Below are 27,034 nucleotides of genomic sequence, written 5' to 3' on the forward strand. Positions count from 1 at the left end.
CTGCGGTAGAGGAAGCAGTCTGTCATGCATGGCTGTCCATGAGTGAGCAGCGAATCAAAAGCCCCGGCGTCGGCATAAACCTCCACCAAGCAGCAGAAATCCTATTTGAAAGCCTCCAGTTGCACTGACAGCTCAGTGGACACACATGCTGACACACACACACACACACACACACACACATGGGGGCACATACAAGGTATATATGAACAAATCTAGTTAAGGGGAGAAATATGCTTCATGTAGATTCCCATATGTGGCCACTGACATGCATTCAAAGTGTATCAACACATGACAGAATACATGTACAACATACGGTTTGTATGAGTACTAACCAGATTTTCCATCAGGATTCTTCCTCACGGCAACCACAACCGCTGTGTCATTGTTCTGTAGTGACAGAGGATGGCTCAGTGAAAAGATTAAGTCTGTTAGTTAGTTAAAAGCATAAAAACAAGCGATGTTGGCACGGCCCCAAAGTCGATCCATCTTGAGAAGGCCAGTGAACACCAGTGTTCAGCTCCCTGCTGCCACACTTTACTTTAATCTCCTCCTTTTTTCAGGCCTTTTGTTTCAAACTCTTACTTGAATTCTCACCGTCTCAGCCGGTGAAGTATGATGATGTATGTTTTGACCACCCAAACACTATCTCAGATGTTGCCAAGTGATTTGTAAAAGCTCCGCTGTAGGTAGTTTCTCATCTGTGACTCTGTCTGTGTTCTGAATCTGCTCTTAAACAGAAAATGTAAAATGTAAATCGTGTTCGACGCGTTGGTCTCATGTATCCCACTATTACGCAAAAGAGACCTACCTCACACCTTTGGAATAGTACAGATTTCATGACCTGCCAATCGGTTGAATCAATAGTCTACTCTGTCCTAGTATTTGGCACAGAGGGAATCTGCATGCTGCAGATCTGACTTCAAATCGACTTTACACTATTTTGTAGGACAGGTTCGTCTTTACCAGACTGCTTCTGACTGTGAGTGGCCCCAGTAGGAATGGCACCTCCAATTAGGCACACAGAGGCATACTTTCTTCTTAAAAAAAAAAAAAAAATCTGTACTCCACTTGACATTCTTCTGTTTGCAGCCTCACTCTGAGCCCTCACCTTTTCTTTGCTGTCCTGCTTCCTCTTATTTTTCTTCCTGTCATTCCCTCCTGACACCTCTATCCTTTCCCTCCTCATCGTCTCAGTCCTGGCCCTTAATAGTTTTCACACCTTGACAGCAGAACACATCTGTTGCCATGGAAACCAGGTCATCTGTGGTGAAGGTCACTGTATCTGTGGTGCGTGTTTGAGTGCGTGCATGCTCATATGGCGGGTATTTCCGTATGTTCCCGTCTGTGAAGCTCTGTGGGCACGTTGGAACATCAAGGCGGAGAAATCTGCTGGGAGTGACTGTGATGGCAACAGTGTTATCAGGGCCACCAGGGACACTGACTGTACACGCAAACACAGAAACAAACATGAATGTACAGTGAGAGGAACTCAGGCACAAAAGAAGCTTGCACATAAATGTCAAGAACGTCTGTCTTGTTTCTGTTTCTTTGATCTTTAATTATTTTCCGGTCTTCGTAGGGCTCACTCAGAGCTTGCTTTCTGTATTGTTTACTCCTGCCGACTCCTGTTGTTTCAGGATATTACATGAGTGACAATTCCTAGAAATGATTACTTTCTCTTTCTATTCTCAGGAATACCTCAAAAGCTGCAGACACAACAGAATGTAAATCTAAAAAAAAAACAGCAGCAGCAGACACCATCGCTCCCTGTGCTCTTCTTTTAATTAGTGTTGGGTTTTATCTATTTATGTTTATTTCCACTTATATAATATTAGACCTCTGTGCACAAGCAATTTGAATTTTTGTGGAGAGTGTCGCAACATCAAATACAGACCCAATGCTGGACCTTTATTTAAATGCATTGCATCAATATGAACAATTCTGCCTGTACATCGACTTTGCGGCATACACTTCCCAGCCAGCTGATTTCTCCAGAACACAGTCAACATCATCAGCAAATCACCTCACTTGATGCCAACAGATGCATTTCATTTACAGTGTGGTAGGCTAATAGCTAGCATGGCATCAGACCCTTCAAGCTGCTGTGCATGCGGTTAGCTAAGAGATAAAGGCCTGTAAAATGTGACATAATGCACCTATCCTAGTGAGCCTGCTGTTACATAGAAGGTGTGGTTTTTAATGCACACATGCGTTTAACTGCAGTGAGATGTGTGGTTTTTACTATCTGTGCATGTTTATTAGATCGTGATATTAGGACAGGCTCAAGTGTTTTAATATATATATATATATAAACTATAACATGCAATACAATTTGAAAGACTCAGTACCTTCCTGCTACTACTCTTCTGTCTTTATTGTGCTGTACGTCTCTTTCCGGATGAAACTCACACCGCAGTGGGCTCAATAGATGCATTAAGAGAGATGATGTTTTGACCCCAGTTACTTGTAGTCACTTACATCCTGGGCAGCTTTGATAGCTATCTGATCTCAAAAGAGCTAAATGTACTGTTAATATATCATCCAAGAAGCATTCAAATCTGATTCATTGAAATCTGTTTGCTTCTCACCACCACCTCAGAGGTGGGTAGAGATGCATTCAACCCAGATGCTGAAAAGGTGTAAATGCATTCATCTCTTGCAAACATATACATAATTTTTATAGCTGTCAGTAAAACCCATGGAAATATTCACTCACTGTCACATCCATGGTCTGTAACTCTAAAATTAAACTAGCCATTGTTCACTGTCTCATTGAAGCAACAAGAAAAATGCAGCTCCAGCTATTTCTACAAATACATTCAAATACAAGGTGCACGGAGCTGCAGTAGGGTTCATCTGATCTGTGATCAGTTCAACCACTGAATACACTGTTTGGGTGAGAGCATCAATCTGTATGGGTGAGGGACTGGTATGAGTTAGACCAAGACAAAAAACGTTTGTCCCACCTGTAGTGCATAAACATGATTCACTCATGTGTTGTGTTAGGTTATGGGTAGCTCTTTAGGTACCAATAGCCAAACTGTCACTGAATGGCTAAAGTGCCAACCCTGATTTACATGTAGCCTGGAAAAACCATGACAGGCCAAGTGTTGGCAACAGTGCAAATGTGTGGCTTTTATCCAGGTATGAGGCATTTAAAAAGAGGCCTTTAATGACAGAAATGAGATTTTGTCAAATGAGCTTGTTAAGAGGGCTTTCAGGACTTTGATTTAAATATCATGCCAAACAGATTTGACAAAAACTGGACTCAAACACACCTGGTTTGTTTTTTGCTCTGGCTTTTTTGAGTTGAGACTGACCGTGGTAGAGTGAGGCGCTTCAGAGAGAAACATCTGCCAAATGGCATGTTTTATGCTTCTGGATATTAAGCGCCAGCTGGGGAAAACATTACAGCAAAAGCCATTGTACCTGCTTACAGTCCGCTTTGTTGTGGAATGAATTTCCCACTAAATAACAGATATGAATTTCTGGTGTGCCTCACTGTAAGGCCGCAGTTCAGAATTATCTCTTAATATAGCCCAGTGGAAGTATCATAGTGATAGCTGCCGTGTGTGTGTGTGTGTGTGTGTGTGTGTGTGTGTGTGTGTGTGTATGTGTGTTCTGCATCTCTGACCTGGCACTGGTTAAAGCAGAGCCCACTTGGCAGAGGAAGCTACCAGAGAGACAGAAATAGAGCAAGAAAACAAAAGCTGGAAGTAGAGCTGGGTCATCCTTCAGTATTATTCTTTATTGTCTCTCTCTCTCTCTCTCATGATCATATGAAGATATTGGTGTTCACAATTATTAAGACTTTACCGACTCCTCTAGACTACATACTTTTTAACATATTGATGTCAAAATAGTACTTTGATAATATTCAAATAACAGCTTTGTCCACGCCGGCAGGTGATTTGTTCATTTGCAGGGGAACAAGGGAAAGCATCATAGTCATTTTGCTAACAAAGATGAGATTCCTCCCTTCATACTGCATACTGCTCACTAGCTTCACACCACAATTGGTATGCATCAATTTCTGGTACTGCTGCAATTGTACTTTGTGTCAGTGCTGCAAAGGCCTAAAATTGACACCAAACCCAGCCCACACCCATGCCTTTCAGACCTGACCCAACTGAACCTGCATGTTACCCCTGAATTTGAGACCTGAACCTGGACTGAGACCCAAACCTATAGTGTGTTTAATCTTCTTCAAAGACAAAGTTATATGCTTGCTTTGGAAAGACATTCTGACAGCAGTAGACCAACACAGAATATGACATGGCCGCCCACCAGCACAAAACACATAGACACAAGGCCATAGGTTTGAAGGCAATACAGGCACTGCAGTCAACTACCAACATTTACCACTATGGCAGCTCAAAATGATTAATGTCTGCCTTGCTGGTTAGTAGATGAACAATCACAATCTTTTTTAAGCTAAGGAGTCGCACAGGAAGTTTGTCTCAACTAGTTCAGAATATTTCCACAATGCAGTGTCCTTCCTTGAATTATTGAGGATTTTAAGAAGCTCCCCTCTTGCAATGCACTTGGCTGCCAGGCTCATATGGTGCACTGTCTCTCTGCTTCCCAGTGGACATTGTTTAGCTACCTTCAACACATGACACGTTGTTACAACCTGCCGAAAGACTCTTTGGAAAAGAGGTCAAACATAACTGAAATAGATGCCTAAAAACATCAAGTATATTAGAAAATTCTAAGCTCACCAGAACAGCAATCCATAACCCAACCCACAGAGGCCCATTATCACACATTTTACGTCGGGTTCGTCCCTCTACCCTCAAACCAACATTGAACAGTCAAACGTAATAGAAAAACAAAGAAAAACAACGGCCATCAGTCTGCAGCACCAACTGCTGCAGGTCGAGGCCAGAGGGTGGAGGAGAGTGAGCTGAGCTTCCTGCCCCCTCTTTACTGACTCCCCATCAATCAGACCAGACCAGACACACCTGAGGGAGGAACACACGACATCATGAGTCAACATCCTGTGCACATCAGAACCAGTAGAGGGAGCGCATGCCAACATGTCGATACAAGATTTATACAGTTGTTTTTAGGGGTGTCATGGTAACTTCAGTTTGTCATTGTAGCTTTTAATCAGATATTTTACACACTGTTCTAGACACACGGGGATGGATGAGGGGGCTTCTCTGCCTTCTTTTTTGAAAAAGGCTCCCTCCCCCTCTTTTGCACCTCCTTTTACTCCCTCTTCTCACCCTGCCTTTTATATGTGTCTCCTTATCACTCCCTCATCCCTCTGTTTCCCATCTCTTATCTTCCTGCCCTTTCTTTCTCGCCCTATCTCTCCCTCTCTGTGCTTTTCTGACTCATCCTCTGGGGTGTGCACCAGAAATGGGAGTTATCTTTCTTCATGGTGGGGATCAGGCCTATTCTGGGGAAGTAGGGTGGTACGGGGGAGGAACAAGGGGAGAAGACTAGGAGGATGAGGATTCTCTCTCCACATGCATTAACCATGAGAACAGAGCAGCAGAGAGGCTCCAGCCAGGCGAGAGCTGGAGAGAGTGAAGCCCCCAGGCAACCAGCACACACCTGGAGGCACACACACACACACACACACACACACACACACACACACACACACACACATGCACACCTTCTTCATATCTGCATTAACACACACACACACACACACACACACACACTTAGAAAAATAAACATGCATGCATTCAGACACATGCACACATACACTCACACTGATACATGCATGCGCACAACATGAGTGCAGCTGCAAGCCCAGGAGTTAAATCGCAGGAATTTATAATGAGCTGCTTTAAATGATTAATACCTTTGCTGGCACTCACAGATGCCTGCAGACAGTCAGACAGACAGTCAGACAGACGGACAGACAGACAGCACCTACACTGAGAAAAACTCACTGAAGAAAACTAAGCAGAGAAGAGATAGATGTGACCGTTTCACATAACCTGGAGCCACTTGATTCAGTGTTAATGTAATAAATATTGCCGAATGCATCTTTAATGATTCCTTTTTATAATTGCCATGAAAAAATTAGGTTCAGACATAATGAGAGTGGAAATCATTAGTTGATAGCCTCTGGTGTGTTTATCGTACAGTTTCTCAACATTAAATCACATTTGTGGATGTTTCACTTTCACTTCACTGGTGGCTTGTCCCTCATTTCGCTGCCTTCATTGAGAACAAAACACATTCTGGAAGTGATTTCTACATTGAACTGCCTTATTTGACATTGCGTATGACCCTTGACTGAATCTTACCTGTGTTTATCCTAGAAGAACAGCACCCTCTTGTGAAGCAGGAAGCCTTTGTGCCATGAAACAATCTCACGCTAAAACTCAGATAATCCCAGCAAAGAGTTTGTCTTCTTAAAGAGGAAAGTGAAATATGCGATATGCATGTCCATGATGAGCCCGCCTTATTTCCACTCTTGATGCTGTCACTTTTGCCTGAAGGTATGTCCCAAGGTCCTCCAAATTAAAAAATAAAATGTGTTGTTTGTCACTGCCCTTTAAAATGACAATGAAGCATGTCCTGATCTGAAGGCCCTATCGCTGCAGGAAGACCTTATTTGTCACTGCCTTTCAAAAACAAATCACAAAAATTGAAAAATAAAAACATTTTATGATGTGGCAAAGCTATAGTTAAGGTTTAGTTCATGCACAGATCATCGTTAGGGTTAGGGAAAGATCATGGTTTGGCTTGAAATGTCATGGTTGTCATGCTTAAAAAAAGCATGGACTCTTAGAAGGAGATGGGTAAAGAACAGTGGTCTCCTGTGTTAAAGTCCATTGTTGACATGAATCATAATTTCCACAGCCCCCAGAAGGCTTTGTGGTTTTCACATAAACCGATGCCGTTTTGGAGCTTTTGCTGAAATGACTCGCTGCTTGTCACATCGGTCAATCAACCACCCGTCACCTCAGAGAAGTTGTTTAAGGACACAGACACTTTCTCCCTGCTCCATGTCACTGATGTCCTGCACACATATTTGTGCTTGTCCACACACTTTTGATCATCCTCCCTCTCTGAAACAGACTCAAACACGCGCAGACGCCACTGATGTCCACTCCTATCACACATGCACACACCCAAGGGGAGCAATATGTTGAGATAAAAAGACAAGAGGAGAGAAGGAGGGAGAGCGGTGGTTGATGGAGAGGGAGAGACTGGCCGGAGGAGGTTTTTTAAAGGCTGACTGGGTGCTGTCCCTGCATGATAAGACTGTTTGAGGTGGATGTGATACGACTCATTCACATTCTTATACCTTTGCTAACAGGTCGGCACTGTCTGGCTGTCTGGCGGGCTACATGGGTGGATAGATGTCTTATCAGTCTCACTCCCTTGAAGACTGCAGACACCCTTTGGTGCAATGTCCTCAATACCATGTCTGCCTCGTAGGGTTGTTCAAGTCATCAAAGGAATCTAATCAAAGCAGAAAATTAAAATGTTAAATCAATTAATCAAACTCTGTGAGCAGGTCACTTTGCCTCTAAGACAAGTCTGAAAAACTAAAGTGCGTCTAACTTTCCACATTCTGTGTAAGCTTTACCTCCAACACACCCAAAATGAGCTTGGATTGTGGAAACCTTTTTCTATTCCTACCCGTTGTTTCATTTTGGCCGTGTGGGTGTGCTGCTTGTTATGTAGCAACCAGGGCAGAGAAATGCCTTTAGATAGTGTGCATTTAGCACATGAGACAGCAAGTATGACGTTGAGATAATAAGCAGCAGGTAGTGGAGATGCTGTTGGAATCATTAAATTATCCTTTTCACAGCTTTTTAACTCCAGCTGCAATTTATTAGCATTTTTTTTGTCTGCTCCTGCATACATATCTCCTCTGTGAGTCACTGGTGTTCTCCTTGGAAAAAAAAAGAAAAAAAAATCAGAAACAAAATTTATGTTTTATGTGTTTTGGTTTCATGATGTGACTCAGACTCAGACTTTCCTGCTGAAGTCTTCTCCTTTTAACAAACACGAACACATCTTGTCCTGCATCCTCAGCTGTTTAACGAGCCACCGTACAAAAATTCAGCGGGGAAAAGTGTGTAAAACCAGAAAATAGCTAAATAGCCTATTAGCTGCTCAACTGCTGCACATTAAACAGCACTTAAACGTACCTCCAAATGTCACTTTGGTCTGTTTAGATGCTGGCACGGTCTTTACTCTTCATTATCACTGCGAACACCACGCTGTCCACAGATGACGTGTAAAGCCACCGTGCAAGTTTATTCCCTTTGTATCTCGTTCCCCTGCCAGCTTGCCAGCTGCTGTCAATCAAATACAGAGAGGGAAATGCCCCTCCAGCTGGGATGAGAAGGACCATGATATTTCCCCGCAGACAAACAAAAACTATTAACAACGCATTTAAAAACACACTGAGATTATTTTTGAGGACAAAAGAGTTGACCAATCGGGTGCTCTCTCCAGAGTGCAGTCAGGTAACCACTGTGAGGAGGAGGGATGCTCAGGTCGCTGCTTAAAGAGACGAAAGAGAAAAAGAAAGAGAGGAAAAGTTCGTTGAGCGTTGGTAACAGTACCCCTGCCTATTTGGTGTTTCCTCAGCAGAGCACCGTGAGTCAGAAAAGACAGATGTTGGCGAGATGTACCTGAAGCTCTTCATCAGCCCAGCGAGTAGCTGCTGTGCTGTCATAATATTATCCCCGGTCCTAATTGCAGGAATATGCTTATCATTACTCCAAAAGCAGGTTAGCTAGCTACTAAACCCAGATTTAACATTAAAGTAGCCCATTGTTGCTATTCTGGCCTCTCCTCCCTCAGCCAGACATAGATACAGTTTTGAACCCCTGTAGCTGGCAGGGGTCTCTTTAATGAATAATTGGCAATTTGAGGTTTAGTCAAGTCTTTCCCTGGCTCCTCCTCCTCCTTCCTCCTCCTCCTCCTCCTCCTCTGTTTTTTCCTTCTCTATCAGAAAGTGCTTTTTGTGTTTTAGTGAAGAGGGTACAGCTGTGTGTTTCAGTTGTTCTGCCAGCTGCCAGTTCAGGCAGCTTCTGTGAGCATCCGAAATAAAGAATTTTGGTTGAGGCACATCTCTCATGCAGGTTGTACCTGGAGACACACAGCAGGATTAAACGGGCACGGTGTGTTTCTTTTTCCCGCTTTTTCCCCCGGGTAATATATTCATTTCATTTTAAGTTTTTGCAACCGACAAAAAGTGATGTATATCAGAACAGACTAAAACAAAAATATGTACATAGGGATGCCTAGTTGTGTGTTATCACTTGCTTATTATTAGCTCATGTTATATAGCTACTGGGAATAATCATCCATCTCCAGGTTTAGACATTTTTCTATGCGAACACAACATTCAGCGATAATGTGACTTTGTTGTAGTGGTCAGTATTCTATGCCTGCTTTGATTTTTCTCTATTTTCTGATTTTTTCACACCTTAAAGTCTCCCTTAATGTGAATTGTTGTTCATCCTGTGTGACAGAGCTGTTATTCTCTGAAACCATTTTGATTTAATGCCATATGATCTAAATTCTTGCTTGAAAGATGCATGTAGTATTTTTTTTTTTTGTCAAATAAGCTCTGTACAAAAGCATCTCTGTTGTAATATCTGTCTGACCGTAGTATAAAAAAATCACTTAACCGCAGCATCGAAGCTAAAATAAGCAAAACTCCTTTCTGAAGAGAAGACTGTTTCTCTTGGATGACGATGCAAAGTGCTGTAGTTCTTTAGGCCTGCAGAACGAAACAGGTTGTGTGTGACAGGCTTATAAACACGAATAATATTCACATGAAATGATCCTTTGTGTTTGTCCACTGTACGTACTGTAAGCAAACAGGAGATTAATAATGCACTGAAATCCCATCATGCACCATGATTCTCTATTCTTCATCCCTCTCTCTTTTATCCTTCCCTCTTGTCTGCTCGTATCCTGTGATCACTCTATTCATTTGCATTTCCATTTTCCAAACACTTCCAAAGGACTTATGAGTTCTTCCTTTCTCTCCCATCCATCCCTTGTGCTGCCTCGTGGTATTGTTTTTCAGTCTGACTCAAATCTGCTATTGATCTCACGGTACAGGATTAGACCCAGGCTTTTAATCACAACTTGCGCACACACACACACGTACACACAAACAGAGTAATGCATGCTATATTACATCTATCTATCCAACCATCCATCCATCCGTCCGTCCATGTGCAGCACACACACACTTCCTCACACGGAGTTCACATAGAGGCTGTGATCATATTGGATTGGGCTGAAACTGCTGAGGCAGATTTTAATTAAGAAACATGCATTAAACTGTGATAGTGGTCAATACAATCGACCAGTTGGGATTATTCATTGAAGGAAGACAATGGATGAATGGGACAGGAGGTGTGTGTGTGTGCGTGTGTGTGTAGATGACACTGAGAATGGGCGAGGTGCTGTGCTTCTGAGTGAGGCTGTGGAAGAGAGTGGGCTGAGATGGCATGATAAGAACAGCATTTATGAAATTGGAACGGACGTGTGTGTGTGTGTGTGTGTGTGTGTGTGTGTGTGTGTGTGTGTGTGTGTGTGTGTGTGTGTGTGTTCATGTTCGTGTGTGTTGGTGCTCAGCCTCAGAAGTGAGAGGTGAGCGTGTTTTATGACTTTCTCTTGGCCAGGACCTTGCTGATGGTAATCATGCTGAGATAGACCTTTGTGTGTGTGTGTGTGTGTGTGTGTGTGTGTGTGTGTGCGCGCACGCATGTGTAGTCCATTCATCAGGACAAAGCAGAGAATGAACTGTCAGCTGCAGTGCTATTAGGTCTTGAATGAAGAAAGAGCCTTTTCTGTGTTACATTTCAAGCTTTAGTGTTCTCTCTCTGTTCCAGAGAAATGCACAAATGGAGACCATGGGTTAACAGTTTAACTGCTAAAAAATCGAGCTCAGGAGGCTCAGTAACTGCACACAGATGCCTTTAGTCCTGATAGCCATCATTTTCTGAGAATAACAAAATTAAGCCAACATGAAAACCACTGATGCTCTCATTATGGCGTTTCCTTTGTGCCATGAACACCAGAAAATCAGACAAAGTTGGAACAACTGGAATCAGATTTGGTTCAGCCTCCTGCTGACTGAATGTCCTGCAGTGTGTCTTACTGACTGAATATATAATTCTTTGGGGGAAAATGTTGGTTTAATCCAGCAGAATGACGCAGGTTGTAATTGAACGGTGTGAACTTACTGTAAAGGCCAACACAGTGAAATGAACAAAATCATATTCTCCAAATTAACAGTAAATTAATGATTAATTGTGATGACACCCTTAGTTTTCACATTCGCTATGTATCAATTTATCAGTTTCATAATGTAATCACTTTTATTAAAGTTGATAATTCAGCTTCATTATGATCTTGAGCATCTCATCTGTCAAAGTGTTCTCATTCTGTCAAGTGCGGACTTATGTTGCCCTCCCCTTAAACTCCATAGTTTGTTTTCATTTTGACGCCATCAGTGTTTATGTTGGTGCTTAGCAGCAGGTTTACGCACCTTCAAATGGCAGCATAAATCTAAGTTTTATTTATGACACTATTATGCATTGTATTGACTTTACTGCAGGACAGGTAAAGCTTTTATAAAATCCTGATCGACACATGTATGTTTCAAATGATTTTGACTTGTCTTGCGTGGAAAAGCACAGGTGTTGCACAAGTATGTTTGTTATAATGGTAGTGATGACTGTGTTCTGTTCAGCTGTCCCAGTAAGTCATGACAGTTGTATAAATTGATTTACTATGACATAGCAAAATGTCTTCATTGAAAACGTGTTTGAACTTGAAATGCTCTTTGTCTGATACTTGTGCAAACACACCAGTTTAATACATTTCAATATTATTTGATATATTTATGTTTAGACGTCTGATTGCGTGTGCCTGATGACCAGTTTTAGACCTTGAGAGTCAGGACATCTTTGGAAAGTGAGGACATTTCGGCTGGTTTCCACTTCCGTAAAAATGTAGGATCTCAGTGCTTCTTCATGGGAATACTTCCTAGAATGTCCTCTCTCTGCGTGGAGCATTGGTCAGTGTATTAGTCTGCTGCCCTGACTGTGAGCAGTCAGACCCGCTAATGTTACACTTCACATCTTGGCCCTGCTCATAGGGCTGCAGGATTAATTGAATTTTATTAGCAATTCCTATTTTGGTTTCCAACGATTATGAAAACAAGATCATCTAGATAAAACCATGCTTATTCCACAGTCCATACCACAACGATCCTGTCATTTTGTCCAGTGTTAACCCAGCGTGCTCCTTCCCTTTACAGCAGGGAACTTTCCCTAAAAGCAGAAACCTACTTTCAGCCAGACTGTGGCATGTTCAACAAGGATGATGAAGCCAATTCAGCTGTTAGACAGCAAGATATCACATGGCGCAGGTGCACGCACGCACACACACACACACACACACACACACGCACACACACACACAGTGACTGTATGTTGGGAGAGCAGGAAGGGACGGTTATTACACACTGTGGCAGTCTCAAAACCTCGTACAAACTTGTTAGAAGAGAGCTGAAGCATATGACAGCTTGCCAGTGATGACTGTGTGACAGTGTGTCACCAGACGTTAAGGACATTCAATACTGAATCAGATAGAGAAATCATATCATGCAGATAATAAATGAACACTGTGAAGCCCAAATTATATTGAATTTGTTTTTCAGTTGAATTATATTCATATTTGTATATTTATATTAAATAATCGTGATCTCAGTGTTGAAAAAAATCACTGTGATGATGATTTTTTTTCCATAATCAAGCAACTCTACCTCCTTTATTCTTCATCATTATAGATGTAACATTGAAAGTGATATTTAGAACTCTTTATATTCTGCTGGTACTGATAGAATAATAGGAACCATGCTACAATAATACATACCGGCTTTACAATTGGTCGGATCAGGCTCAGAGACAGTGGGTTCCACTCCTGTCTAGTATTTGAGATGCTGGGCTGTATAACGGCTCAAAGAACTTAACAATGTTGGTGTGGTCTGGATTCAGGACACCGATGACATCTAACAGGGACACATGGGGAGACAGGAGGAGACATGACAGCAGTTCTCTGTGTCCTGCATTAAGTCAGCGTCCTTCTGGAGGATCTGAACAGCCACTGTCTCTTGGCCACTTTGCCAAAGCAGCCTTCACCGATGATCTCCAGAACAGAGTAACTAGAAGAGCTGCTGCACAGAGTTTGACCTGTCTGAACCTCAGGTGCTGTCAGTGTGAGTGTGAGGAGGGATGGTGAACATGGAGAGAAAACATGGAGTCCCTGTATGCAGTCTGTGAGGGTCATTCAGTCAGCAGCACATGAACAAACACACCTGAACCATCAATCCTGTCCTTGTATTTTTGTAATTTTAGTGATCTTTACTTTAAGTGGTTTTGAAAAGTGTCGGTACTTGACAGGACATGGACTTGGGAACGGGTTGATCACAAACAGCAGCTTAAAATTTCCACATTAATTTGGCACACTCTTGCTGTATGTCACTCATCGTATGTCACATCTCTGACGGCCCTCTCCTTCACTCCCGTCTCTCTGTCATCTGTTGTTCGTCCCTTCTTTAATGTACAATACAACCTCTTGTATTTTCTAGTTGTTGCGGTCATTCCCTCTCCCTTTTGTGAACATTATGAAAGTCTGTTAAGTCACACTCAGACTTCAGTCATTTGGAACTAAGATCATTTCACTCCTAATTATAACAGTTCAACATGCGGATCCAAAAAGATTTCTTCTTTGCCGCTTCAGAGCGTTTCACAAAAAGGTCTTTGATGCTTCACTTGAAATGTCTTGACTGAATTGTTCCTTCAAACATTTGTTTTGTAGCACCTGGGCCTTTGTTGACAGGCTTTTGTTTTGCTGGGTAGCTCAATTCCAATGAGTACATGGGGCCAAATAAAATGGCAACCACATTTGCACCAAGCTCATCAAGCACTTCCACACCTTTAATGATTATTCCCACTTCTTCAAGGTCATCTTACATCTTTATGATAAGATCCCCTGATTGTCTGCTCCACAGTCTCCTGGTTGTCCTCAACATCCTAAAAACATACACACCCTACAAAATCAAGACCCCCTTAGACTACATCTGGTGCAGCTTTTCTAGTTTTGACATTGTCTGCTGTTGGTATTTTGGTATTTGCCATGGTGGAACGGGCAGCAGTGGTTCCAGGAGATAAAGCGATCGTCTACCAATCAGGAGGTCGGTGGTTCGATCCCTGGTCTCGGCAGACCACATGCCGAAGTATCCTTGGGCAAGATACTGAACCCCAAAACTGGCTCCCATGCTGCGCCATCGGTGTATGAATTCAAATGTACGTCGCTTTGGATAAAAGTGTCAAATGACTAATTGTAATTGTAGTTGGGATGCATGTACGAATACCACAAGAAATAGAATCATATTTCAAATGATTATATGACATACTGCCAGTGTGCATGGAAATCATGCACAGTGATGATCTAAGCAAAATATTTACAGTGTATTGGTTAAAGCCAGATAGCAAACCCCACCTCCCAGGAGAAATCAGCTGAGCACAGTGTCAGCCTGAATGAACGACGTGACACTGAATGGAACTTCAGCCTGTTTATCAGGCAGAGTAAAAGCAGGATTTCATATTTGAGAACTTGCCTTTTTCTGTGACAAAGCAGGCTTATTTATACCCGTTCAAGTCGTCCAATCAGAGATGTCAGTCAACCACAGTCTTCATGTCCATGTCCATAGGAGAGGTTTGATCAGCCAAAATGAGGGACAGCATATAAACACAAATTCATAGTTGTTCTTGTTTTTCCATTATTCTTCCTTTATATTGTGCTTTTTTGTTTTGTTTTTTGAAAAACACTTTGCATCGTTGGACATAAAATGGCTCCAGAAATAAACCCTCCTCAACCTAAAAAGCTTTCTTCTTTTCTCCTCTCTTGCTAACATTCGTCTTATCCTCATCTTCCACCTGCATGTCTACAAATACTCCTCCTGTTGTGTGTTCGCCTGCTCTCCCTCCTCCTTTGCTCCTCCACTTTGCCCTGAAAGGCTGCACACAAGCTTGATCGACAGGTCTATTAAAAGCTGCGTACAGGTCTCTGCGTGGAGGTGCATATGGATTCTGCAGGAGTATGTGTGACTGTTTAATGCACTACAGGTGTGCATTTGTGCGTATATGTGTGTATGTATGTGTAGCCTGTTCCCATAACAGAGAAAGTGAGCAGCTCAGTCCAGACCACAATACCAAACCACAAACAGCTTCTAATGGCTGCGGTGGCCTTCATTTACTTTATGTTATAAGTGACATTTCCAGCCACTCTTAGCCAGCTACAGCTTACAACAAAATAATTTAAGCTCACTTTGATGTAAAAAAAGCACCTGTAATCATGTGGTACTCGCATTTCTATCATAGACCTCCCACTATTTCCCTTTAGTGACTGAAACTGTGCAATGAAAAATATCAGTTACTGTAATATTTCAAAACAGCTGTCATAATCCACTGTGGGTGGCTGTGACTCAGGAGGTAGAGCGGTCGTCCACTACATGTCAAAGTATACTGAACCCCAATTTGCTCCCGATGCTGTGCCATCAGTGTGTGAATGGTTAAAGCTAGCCACCGTCGTGTGTCACACCGTGTGTGTGAGTGGGTGAATGCAGAGTTGTGTTGTAAAGCTCTTTGAGTGGTCGTCACACTAGAGAAGAGCTTTATGAATACAGTCCATTTATCATTACTTCTACTCCTGCTGCACTGTTGACACTGCCCCTCTATTCACTTGAGCTGGTGTAGAAAGATGCTGTTTCACTAATGCTCTCACAAAGACAGCAGCTTGAACTTAAAAATCAGGCTGAACAAGTGACGCTTAAGAAAAGCGTTCATATTTCAGTTTGTCACTTCTTGTGAGAAGCGATGTGTATCTGGACATGTTTTCCTGATAATAAATGTTTTGTGAGTTGTTGAGTTTCGGGGAAAATATAAACTTTGTGAAATGCTGTCTGTGAAAAAATCGTAATTATTTGTGCCCTCTTCTACATTCGGCAAATGTAATAGATTCGGTTTGACTCTGACTTGATTATTGATATGCCTTTTTAATCTGGTCAGCCACCCAGATCAGGCATGTCTCTTTCAGCCTTCTTGGTTGCTCGCTCTCAGCAGCAGCCTATGTTCTATGTTGGCTAAACAAATATCTGCATCAATGTTAACTCGTGTGTGGATGCCAGTATGTTGTACTGCAGATATGGCTGACACCTTCAAACATGAATTGTAGGGCAGTGGTAAGAGCTGGCTCTGGTTGGACTAGTTACGCTGTTGTCCCTACCGTCCCTACATAAATGGCAGTTACACATTAATTAATAATTCAAAATTAAATCAAATAACGAATTAATTAAAACAGACATTCATTTTCAGATATAATTAAGTCAACGTTGTTTGTTTTTGGGCTTCACTTTGACAAACCCTGTGCGTGGAGTCTCAGATAGGGGGCTGGGACCCTAATGTTTGTTTCAGCCCCACTTTTGTCCCGTTTTTGTACACTGTGCACAGTAAACACCATTGGTACATTAATCTCACCTGCAGCTTGGAGTACACAGAAACCTGTATTTGCACTAGTATTGTTGTGAAACTCAGGCCTCTTTGCGAGTGATGGGACTTGTCTGGGGGTCCATTAAATCTGTTGAGGTGCCCTTGAATATGGCAGTTATCATCCAAATGGTCCAGTCGATCTGCCAACAGTACAAGACTGTGGCTGCTTGTGCTGGACAGTTTCCAGGCTATGTATGATTGTGTCACACCATGGTGGACAACTTCCTGGAAACAGAGGCATTTTCAAAGTTAAACATGAAGGAGAGTACGACTGGGGTGTCGTCTGAAGTCGTTTTTAAAGTGCTCGGTGGAATGCGCAGGTGAAATGTCTGTGGATATTGCTGCAGACGCTGTTGTGAATCACACCTCGGGTTTTCTCTGTGAAACGGCGTTAACACCTGTTCCGCACTCGTAGTGTTTGGAGATCTGTGACATGAATATTTTATGTTGACAGCTGGTCGCTGTGCGTTGTGTGTGTATGTGTGTGTGTTTTTGAGTGTCACCGGGTTTGTATCCATGTCACACTTTGCGTGCAACAGCCACAGGAAATCGCTCATCCTGTCATCGAAGCCTAAAGTGTCAGACTTCCTTCTTTTTTCTCTCTCCTAATGACCAAACGGTGGATTCTTTTCAAAGGTTAGTGCGTGTGTGTGTGTGTGTGTGTGTGTGTGTGTGTGTGTGTGTGTGTGTGTGTAGTGTTTACAGAGGGATGGTGGGTGGGTGTGAGTCAGACAAAACCACCAGTCAAATGAGAAAGTATAAAGATGAGGGTACTGTTTGTCAGGTATTATCCACCTACACAACAATTATTGGACCACAACAGAGAATGACTTGCTGTATTCTTTCTCTTCATATTTGTTCATTTGTTTGTTATTATTGTTTGGTTCTATAAGTACAACATCCTGTGTAATTTAGGCCATTGAACACAGGGTGATCACATGAAGGTGCTGTATTCAATCAGCTTGCTCAGATGTCATATTAGTTACTTGCTTAATTGGTAGAGTGAAGCAGAAAAACCAGCAGGGAGATGGAAGGAAGGGAGATTTCATAGATTTCCTTCTCTGTGCTGTTTTTGCTATTGGCTCTCGGTCCTCCCACTTCCTCTCTGCTCCTCTCTTTGTGTCTCCCGGCTAATTAATGACAAATTAGATTAGAGTCAAAGTGAACTCTGCTCCGTGCAACTTCCACTCGTCTTTTCAACTCAAAAGTGGAGCTGCATGATACGCGCTAAGTGTTACATTCCAAATATTTTGATTGATTTTGCAGTTGATGTACAGTTTGACTCATTTAATTGTTTTACTTGCTGCTCTGCTCATCCGTTCAAGCCAGTTGATGTACAGTAGCACTCCGTTCAGGACACACTGTATGTTCTATGCTTCCACTTTATATAAACTGGGTAGCATGGGCGCTTCTCCAGAAAACACATTCAAACATTTTTTGTAAAACCTGCTTGAACTTGATCATCTTTTCCCATCTGTGTTTCAACAACTGCTCAACTATTTAACACCTACCGACCTGCTAAAACTAATCCAACTGAAGGTTCTTCTTACTGACAGAGCTCAGCCTCTTGAACAGATAGACCTGACCTCCAAGTTAATTATTGTTACAACAGGAGCTCAGACCTGTGTGTGTGTGTCTTAGAGTGAGTGGTTAAGTGTGTCTGTGAGAGTGTGTGTGGGAAGTGACAGCGACAAAGGAAGAAAAACAGAAATGTGAGGAAATGGGAGTCCTGCAGGTTTGATGAGTGCTAAACTACTTAGGATAAGCTGGAGATGAGAGCCTGCAGTCATGGTCTGCAGTGTGCGTGTGTGTGTGCACACGGGTGTGCGTGTGCGTGTGTGTATCTGTGTGGTTTTGTGTGTTGGAAAGCAAAGTATTTCATGTGTTGGCTTGGGTTGATTTGGGACCTGTTTGTGGCTGTAGCTGTGTGTGTGTATTAGTCTGTTGCACCCACAATTCTTACAAGTAGGAAACCTGACACTCCCCTCACTGCTGTTCTACTTCCTTCAATGTTACATTAAGGAGCTACATATCCAATCACACAGCATTCAGTTGTGGCTTCAAAGAAATTTGGATTTTGCTGCTTTAATTGGACCCTTCGTATTGGGACACTGATGTGTACAGTTTATTTGCATGTCAAAATATAGCTCATGAAACAAAAGTACTAATGACTGTGTCATACAGACATGGAGTAATAATGCTCTTTCTCGTAAAAAAGGCAGAAATGGTGTATTATGTTACTCAGTGTCTGTGCTTGATTGACCGGAGATGGCAGGCTGAGCTCCAGCAGGGGAACAAGATACAAAATGAGTAAATTTGCACTGTCACTTTAAATCTGTTGTACACAGTGTGTTGTTAGCAGTGGTAATGAAGAGTAAGGAACACATCAGCATCTACACAGAGCAAAATGACATTTGCTGATATGTTACATGCTGTTTAATGTGCTGCAGCTGACCAGAGCCCTCTAAATTAGCCTGAAAACTGACATTAGCAGTGCACTTTTACCCAATGAATATTTCTTTGGTGGCTTGTTCGACAAACTGAGGTGTGGGACAAGATGTGTGTTCATGTTTATAGGTTAGATAAGAAGAACAGACTTTATCAGAAATGCTAATATGGGTTGCTGTCCATCCAGAGTGTTTCAGGGAAATGACCAACCTTTTTTTTATTTAGTGAAAATGGGGCACTGGTTTCCCTTTCCTTTACATTTCTTCCTGCAGTAAAGTGCAGTCAGCATCATTGGAGATTGTCAGGACTCATATTCCTCCTTTCAGAAAATATATTTGCAGCCATTTGTTCTTATAATAACTTCCACAGGCCTGAAAATTGCCCGATCCTGGCCGACATTAACTGACTGACTTGTGAACGGTACACACAGACTAGTAAATGGGCAATAACTTGAGGTGACACCTGTACTTTAATGCTTTAAGGTACGTAAGACACCTGTCAAAGCTGCCCTGGGACAGGCTTATAAGTCTCTGTCAGAGCTGCTGTTTTCAATGTGGAGTTCAGGACTCTGCCATGGGCTTGAGGCCGTTTTTGGAGGGTCAGATGATGGTGATTGCTCATTGGATATTGTCTGTCTGCATTTCTGTCTCAGGCTGCAGCCTGGTGTATAATTATGTTATCTTTTACTGACCTCTGCAAACAGTGATACTGTGTCCAAATTGTACGCTACATAACGATTCCGGTATGCAGCATATTAATCTCTATTTTATGTGCTGACATGATACAAGAAAGAGAGAATGCACAGGTGTATATAATGAAATGAATAATGGCTGAATTCTATTTCACTGCTTCAGTTTCAGGGTCCCAGTATTGTTCATGCTGGCTTACTCTCACACTGTCATGGCTTACTGAGAGACTTGAATCATTGTTAATGTTATTAGAAACACCTGTACTTTTCCTACTATGATGAATTAACACGCTGTAAAATACATGTCATCCCAGATTCTGTAGACATTTTAATATTAAAGATGTAAGCTAGCTAATGATAGCAAAGACCTGGTGGAGGTAATATTCTACCAGGACTCAAAATTGATTGCGTTACTTTTTGGCCTTTCGAGCAGGTTTTCTTAACCTTTGCAGTTGAGATGTCTTTCATTCCCACCCACTCACTTGTCGCACTGCTCTCCTGGGTTAGTTATTGCATTAACAGGCAGTTGCTACATTTTCAGTAGCTACATGCTGCTTCCTGGACAAGTTTCACTTGAAGAAGGCATTTTTCATCTCAGTGGGACCCTTTGGTTAAAGGTTGAGTTAGGATATCTCTTGATCTCTTGAAGTATGGCTTTGTGCTGTAGCTCCGTGTGAGTCCAAGTGTTATGCCACGTGATTGTATCCTGTCATTGCACCAACAAAATGTTGGCTGGACTTAAGTCTACAGTTACACATGCACACTAAATGCATACTAAATGCACTGTGTATACTATTAACACTTATCAACTTGCTAATAAGCAGTGCACAATTCAGCTATATGTTAACACAGTATCAGCTGATTTTAGGAGAAAATGTGTACGTTTATTTTTAGAGTTGGTGCTGCAGTCCCCACAGAGAATAAGTGTACCCTAGATTAAGCTGAAACCTGCACATTTAGTTGAGAAAAAAATGTGGTCGATGTAAATTGGATGCAAACATCAGGTGCAGTGTTACAGGCACATGAAGCAACACAGGATTATAGTTTTAGCGTTTAGGGTCAATTCGCCATAATAACCAAATTACCAAAGATAAATAGTAATTGAAAAAGTTTTACTTGCACGTGTGGCCATACAGATAGCTGCTTTTGTTTGGTTTAGAGATACAGTATCTGTGTCTTCCTGCTGCCTCCCCAGCAGACTGTAACTCAATGTGGACACTTTTCATTGGAATGCTTTTTACCAAAGAAATTGCCCACATGGAAACTGTATATCACAGAGTAATGGTCCTGGAATGGCAAGCTGCTATTACATTTAACATAAATGAAACTCCACTGTGCTAGGATTAAACATCAGAGATGGATATCTCAAAACCTGGACAAATAAAACCAAAACTATGAGTGAGAAAGTCCATTTTTTTCACAAGTTGGTGAACTGACCCTTGAAACAAACCCTCGACAACGTGTTTCCTCCTCACCTGTTAGCAGCGGGAATCAGATACATAAAGGATTCACTGGTTTTAACCACAGTGAAGGAGAAGTGGATATTCTGTGCTTCTGTGCTGTTGATTAAGCTTGACATGATGAGAGCTGAAGAGCTGCCTGGATTAAAAAACTGCTGACTCCTCTCCTCCACTGTTCGCTCCCTCCATCTCCTCCCTGCTCTTTCCCGTCTCTCCATCCCTCGCTCTATCCCTCATTCCTTTGAGTGTCTCTTGTGATGTTGCTTATAAAGCAGAGGGATAGACAGGGACTCATTAAAATCAGCTCCCCCTTCTCTTTCTCCCTATCTACTTCTCTTCATCTCCCTCTCGCCATCTTTATCAGATGTAATTATGGCAGCACAACGTGGGAGGAGCCTGCACAGCAAAATTATACTTTCAAATCTCCTTTCGCTTCAGCTATTCAAGGAATAAGACCTACATTTCATGATCAGAGAGACAACAGAAAAATGGGGGTATAGACAGAAAACAAGAAACTGTGAAAATGGAGGAGGAAAAAAAGGAGGGTGGATGTGAAGAAGAAACAGGGAAAAGAGAAGCAGAGTGGAGAGGAAAGACAGCTACAAAGAGAATATGTTAAGGAGGAAAGGAGGATGTCAGGCTGTGGCTGTGGCTGTAGCCGCTGAGTTAACAGAACATGGGATCAGTGATGCTGTCAAGCTAGAAAATGCCAGACAGCAAAGCAGGCTGGGACAGCACAGTGGGAGGAACTGCTTAGTTAGGGTACGTGACTGATGCAGGCTTTTTTTTTCCTCCTTTCCTCTCCCGGTGCTTTCCACATCTTCCCCTCATTCACAGAGCCACCTTGTCCTGTAGCACCTCACAAAAAACGAGGAGGGGGGGGAGTTCAGTGGATAACGGATGGGGTGATACAGTACGTTTGCGCAGTGCATTATGGGAAGGAAAGGGGATGGGAGAAACGCTTGGAACGTGCAGAGATTTACTAGCTTTGCTCTGGTTGCAGAGGAGCTAGAATAGCACTATTTATGGCAGCTGGGTCGCTGTGGCGGAGACAAAGCTACTGTAGGACAGACAGGACGAGAGCAGCTTGACACAGTTCAGAGAGGAACTGTGTGTTTTTTGCAGTCGGGAGAAATTAGAGAGCAAAGCGAGGTCCGGACACAAGGGAGTATCAGCTCTCATCTGGAGGAAGAAGAGGAGGAAGGAGGAAGGCAGGAGAAGAGGAGAGGAGGGGTGATGCTTTATTTTTATTTTTTTAAATTATTTTTAGAAGGGCGTTTCATTTTCATTTCATTTGACTGTATGTGTGTGTGTGTGTGTATCTGTTTGTGTCTCGCTTGTGCTTCCACTTGATTTCTGTGTGTGCATACCTGTGTACCTTTGTAGATTTATATGTGTGTGTGTCTGTGAGAGATGTAATGCTTTTCACTCAGGCTGCGGCTTCGGCTTAGCAATCACTCAGTGCTGCAGTCAATTTGTGGTTGATTTACCTCTCTTCCTCTATTTCTGGTTGATTACAACTATTTTCTCTGCACTTCTGTTTTCCATGGGAAGAAAGATGGACCATAATCATGTGTAGCCATCCAAATGCACTCTCTCTGTCATCTGCAGCTTTGAAGTTGGCTGAATGAATACAGTGTCCATGTGGTTTAGATGAATAGTGCATCCTGTCTGAGTCAGAAATTATATTTACAGTAATCAATAGCAATCTGCTTTCAAAGAGAAAATGAATGAATCATAGCGATGTTTTATATCTATACTGTCTTCTATCTTTACAGACACTAATTCATTCTCTTCTTCTCCTTTTCTTTTGCCTTCTTTTTACGTGCAAAGATTTTTCTTACATTGTTAAAGCAGTCATAACCTCTTCAATCCCACTGACCCAGTCAGTCGAAACACATACTGTGCTGCAAAGAACCTAATTTTACATTTCTGTGGAAATCCCAAAGATACCAAATATATGAGGGTGTCCCTTTTGACCGATTGGTACAGTCATAAAAACAGTTTTGAGTTTACATGTTTCACTGAATATAAACATAAAGCTTCAATTTGAAGTCGGAACAAGCTGATACAGACTATATGTGTGATATTGTCAGACAAGGTTAAAATAACATCAGCCCTGTCTGTTTTCTGTCTGCAGGTCCAGGAGTGGCTGTGTCTCAATTGTCAGATGCAGAGAGCTCTTGGCATTGATATGACCACGCCTCGCTCTAAGAGCCAACAGCAGATTCACTCTCCGTCACACCAAGCCAAACCCATCGTCCAGCCTCAGCAGCCCGCACCTCAGCCAACGCAGCCAACACAGCCGGCAGCAGCAGCAGCGCAGCCCAAACCTTTGGCACAGAGTCAGCCCACCCAGCGGCAGCAGCAGCAGCAGCAGCAGCAGCCTCAGCCTCAGCCCTACAGCCAGTCTCAACCCTACTCCCAGTCCCAGCCATACTCCCAGTCCCAGCCGTACTCCCAGTCCCAGCCGTACTCCCAGTCCCAGCAGTATCCCCAGCCTCAGCCCCAGGCGTACCCTGTGTCCCAGCCAGGGCCCCAGACTCAGCCTCACACCTCTCCAGGCTTGCAGAGACACCCAGGCCCTGGAGGCCCCCAGACTCAGACAGGGCCCTTTCAGCAGGGCATGAGGTCTGACCCATACTCCCAGAGAGGTCCTGGAGCTCCAGGAGTTGTGGGAGGTCCTACAGGTGGCCCCAACCAGCCTGGGGGTCCACGGATTCCCCACCCTGGCGCTGTGCCTCTTCCTGGCCTCACCAAGGCTCCCTCCCAGCCCGATTTGGGTCGCGGTTCTCCGATGCACCAGTCTATGGCACGGCACACTGACCAGACCAGAAGCGCCGGTTCCTCCCCAGCCCACAGACCTCAGAGTCAGGCACCTCCTCCTGCCCAGGATGGCCTGACCAAACTGTTTGGCTTTGGGGCATCGCTGCTCAATCAGGCTAGTACCCTGATAAATGTTGACCCTCTACCCACTGCCTCCACCCAGCCAAGCCCTGCACGAGGCAAGGTGGTGTTCAGTAATGCAACTCCTGACAGCAGGCAGCAACAACAAGGGGCCCCTGGCACCAAATCATTTGGTATGGGGGGCCCTCATGCACCAAGCCAGATGGGGGGTCCTCATGCGCCAAGCCAGATGGGGGGTCCTCATGCGCCGAGCCAGATGGGGGGTCCTCATGCACCGAGCCAAATGGGGGGTCCTCATGCGCCGAGCCAAATGGGGGGTCCTCATGCGCCGAGCCAAATGGGTGGACCGCATGCACCAACCCAGAAGCAGCAGACCATGCCCCATCAACAAGGAATGCCACATCAGCAGTCACCCACGCATCATCAAAAAGGGCAGCAAGGACAACAACATCAGCAGGCACCTGCTCATCTACAGAAAGCGCCACAAAAGCAGGAGCCCATGATGGCTCCTGTTCCTGCTCCAGAGCCTGTGAAGCCTAAAGTGAACTGTCCTCTTTGTAAAACGGAGCTGAACATCGGCAGCTCTGACTCACCCAACTACAACTCCTGTACGCAGTGTCACAGTCAAGTGTGTAACCTGTGTGGCTTCAACCCCACGCCGCATCTGGTGGAGGTAAGAGGAATGTTACACCTACATGCAGCACAGTGTGCACGCAACGTCTCTCACACACAGATTCATGTGTATGTGTTGTAAGCAAAGTGTATGTTGTGTCCCAACATACACTTAAGAACAAGAACTGTAGTCACACACACACACACACACACACACACACACACACACACAGACATACACAGACACACATTCAGAATCATCTCCTCCCAGACAATCGATACCATTCAGCACAAATAGAAAATGCTATTCATTTCACTGTTGGACTTCTTCCTCCTGACTGTGTGGATGCAGTCAGACCTGAACCTCTCATTGTTCCTCGGAGGAATTCACTCTCTCCATTCTTACTCTTTTTGCTCTTAAGCTCTTTCATTTTTCTTTCCGTCTTTTTGTGCTTGCTTGTCTGATTTTTTCTCTTCATTCCTATCTAACTAGCTCTCTGCTCCTTCCACACCTCTGGCTCTGTATGGTCACCAATTAAATCCTACTTCTGCTCGCATATTATCATTACGTTAGTCATACACTGGCCTTTCTATCCCTTTCTTTAATTTCTCACTCAACATTTTGTTGTTTTTTATTGTCTATAGGTATTATGAGTACATTTACATGAATCTAGTACTTCTCTACCTGGATCTACCTGAGTTTGTTGTAGTCTCATTCCATTTACTGTTGGTCATTTGATTAGTTATTAGATTAAAATCATTCTTAAATGCATTCATTAATTTAATTGATTTTTAACAAATTAAATATTACCTCACATTTTCTTAGATCATTTTAACCCTTTATTCCATTATTTCCTTTTGTGATGTTACTTAAATCATTTGATAATGCGACACAAACTAATTCTATCTAATCAACAGATCACAAAATCTAAATCTGATTATATGAAATTATAAATCTATATATAAAACTCTTACTTAAAGGTGTAGCTTGAAAGATATGGCCAGAATTGTTAGTGTGAAGACCTAACAGTTCTAAAAGCACATCAAAGATGTCTCTGTCTGTGTTGTTTTGCAGAAATATCCACTGAAGTTAGCATGCTAACCAGCTAGCCTCAGCCCGTCTCGTGTCATGATAGTCAGATTGTAGTTTCAGCTGGGAGATGTATGCCAGCAGTGAGGTTGCTACATTTTACAAGCTCTCTTTGCCTTCTTAGTCAAATAAGTAAACTTGCAAATGTTAAGAAAGGAAATATAAAATATATATAAATGTAATGCAGGCTGAGCCCAGTTCCATTGCCTTCAGTGTAAACACCAACAATCCCACAGGCAGAGAGTATCATGAGCAGCAGCTAGCAGATTCTCCTGTGATATGCTGTCGTCTATTTTTTGTGGTGACAGGTTGTCGATTCTTGCCTCGAACAGGTGGGGAAAAAGTTACTAAAAAACACCTGAAAACACACACAAATGCACAAACGTGCAACACGACAGCATTAAGTCATTAAGACAGCATGTTATCTCACCTCCTTGAGCTAAGTTGGGCTTTCACACACATTTCTGCAAAACATATGTAATCATACGAAGCATAATGTAGATTCAAAAGAAATGCAACGTCAGAATTGTAACAACACAGCTGTTTATGTCTCTCTAGCATAATCAAAGGGCACCATACAGAAGCTCAAGGCAGCTGCTGAGAAAACATATACTAACCCTTGAGTGATAACTATGAGAGCCATTAGCTATTAAGTCATAAATCTGCAGAAGCATCCAACAGGCAGCAGCAGCAGCAGCAGCAGCAGCAGCAGCAGCAGCAAACCAGACCATCAATGCTTCTACCAACTTGCTTTGTCAGAATAGTGCAACATGTTATGTGTTAACAAACTGTTTCCCTGCAAACATGCGGATAAAAAAGGACATAGAAACCCCTGAAACTGGGAAACAATCGCAGCTTTGCTCCAAGTTACCAAGCAAACAAGCCAACCAAAAAACTGGCTGAGAATGAATTATTTTTAGTCATAGCAGCTCAAAAGTATTGCAGTGCATGAGTCTAAATGTTATTGGGGTATTGCTTGAAAGTAATGTCATCCCACCACAGATATTTAAATTTATATAAACAGTTAAATGCAAAGAGTTTCATCATCCGAGCAAGTTTCATGACCCTCTAAATGAAAGAAATACATTATACAAAGTTAAGACAAACATCCATTTTATCAGCGCCAAAATGTCCACAAGGTACTTTTTTCTTCTTATTCCAAGAGACAGACTAACATTCACAAAGTAATCATGTCACTTTCACATCAATGTAACATGGCTTAAAACAGCCGATTAGCTGTTAAAGCTGCAGTAGGTAA

At 42.8% G+C, this 27,034-nt stretch overlaps 1 protein-coding gene across 4 annotated transcripts in view; it reads left to right on the forward strand.

Moving 5' to 3' along the window:
* bsna (bassoon presynaptic cytomatrix protein a) overlaps positions 1-27,034 on the forward strand; it is a 148,577-nt gene that overhangs the window by 45,306 nt on the left and 76,237 nt on the right. For all 4 annotated transcript variants that reach the window (XM_076741304.1, XM_076741305.1, XM_076741307.1 and 1 more), the window contains exon 3: positions 23,308-24,747. In XM_076741304.1, coding sequence (XP_076597419.1) covers positions 23,308-24,747 — 1,440 coding nt within the window. The remainder of the gene's footprint in view (positions 1-23,307; positions 24,748-27,034) is intronic.

This window comes from Chaetodon auriga, chromosome 10 (genome assembly GCF_051107435.1).
Source record: "Chaetodon auriga isolate fChaAug3 chromosome 10, fChaAug3.hap1, whole genome shotgun sequence".
In the NCBI taxonomy this organism is placed as follows: Eukaryota; Metazoa; Chordata; class Actinopteri; order Chaetodontiformes; family Chaetodontidae; genus Chaetodon; species Chaetodon auriga.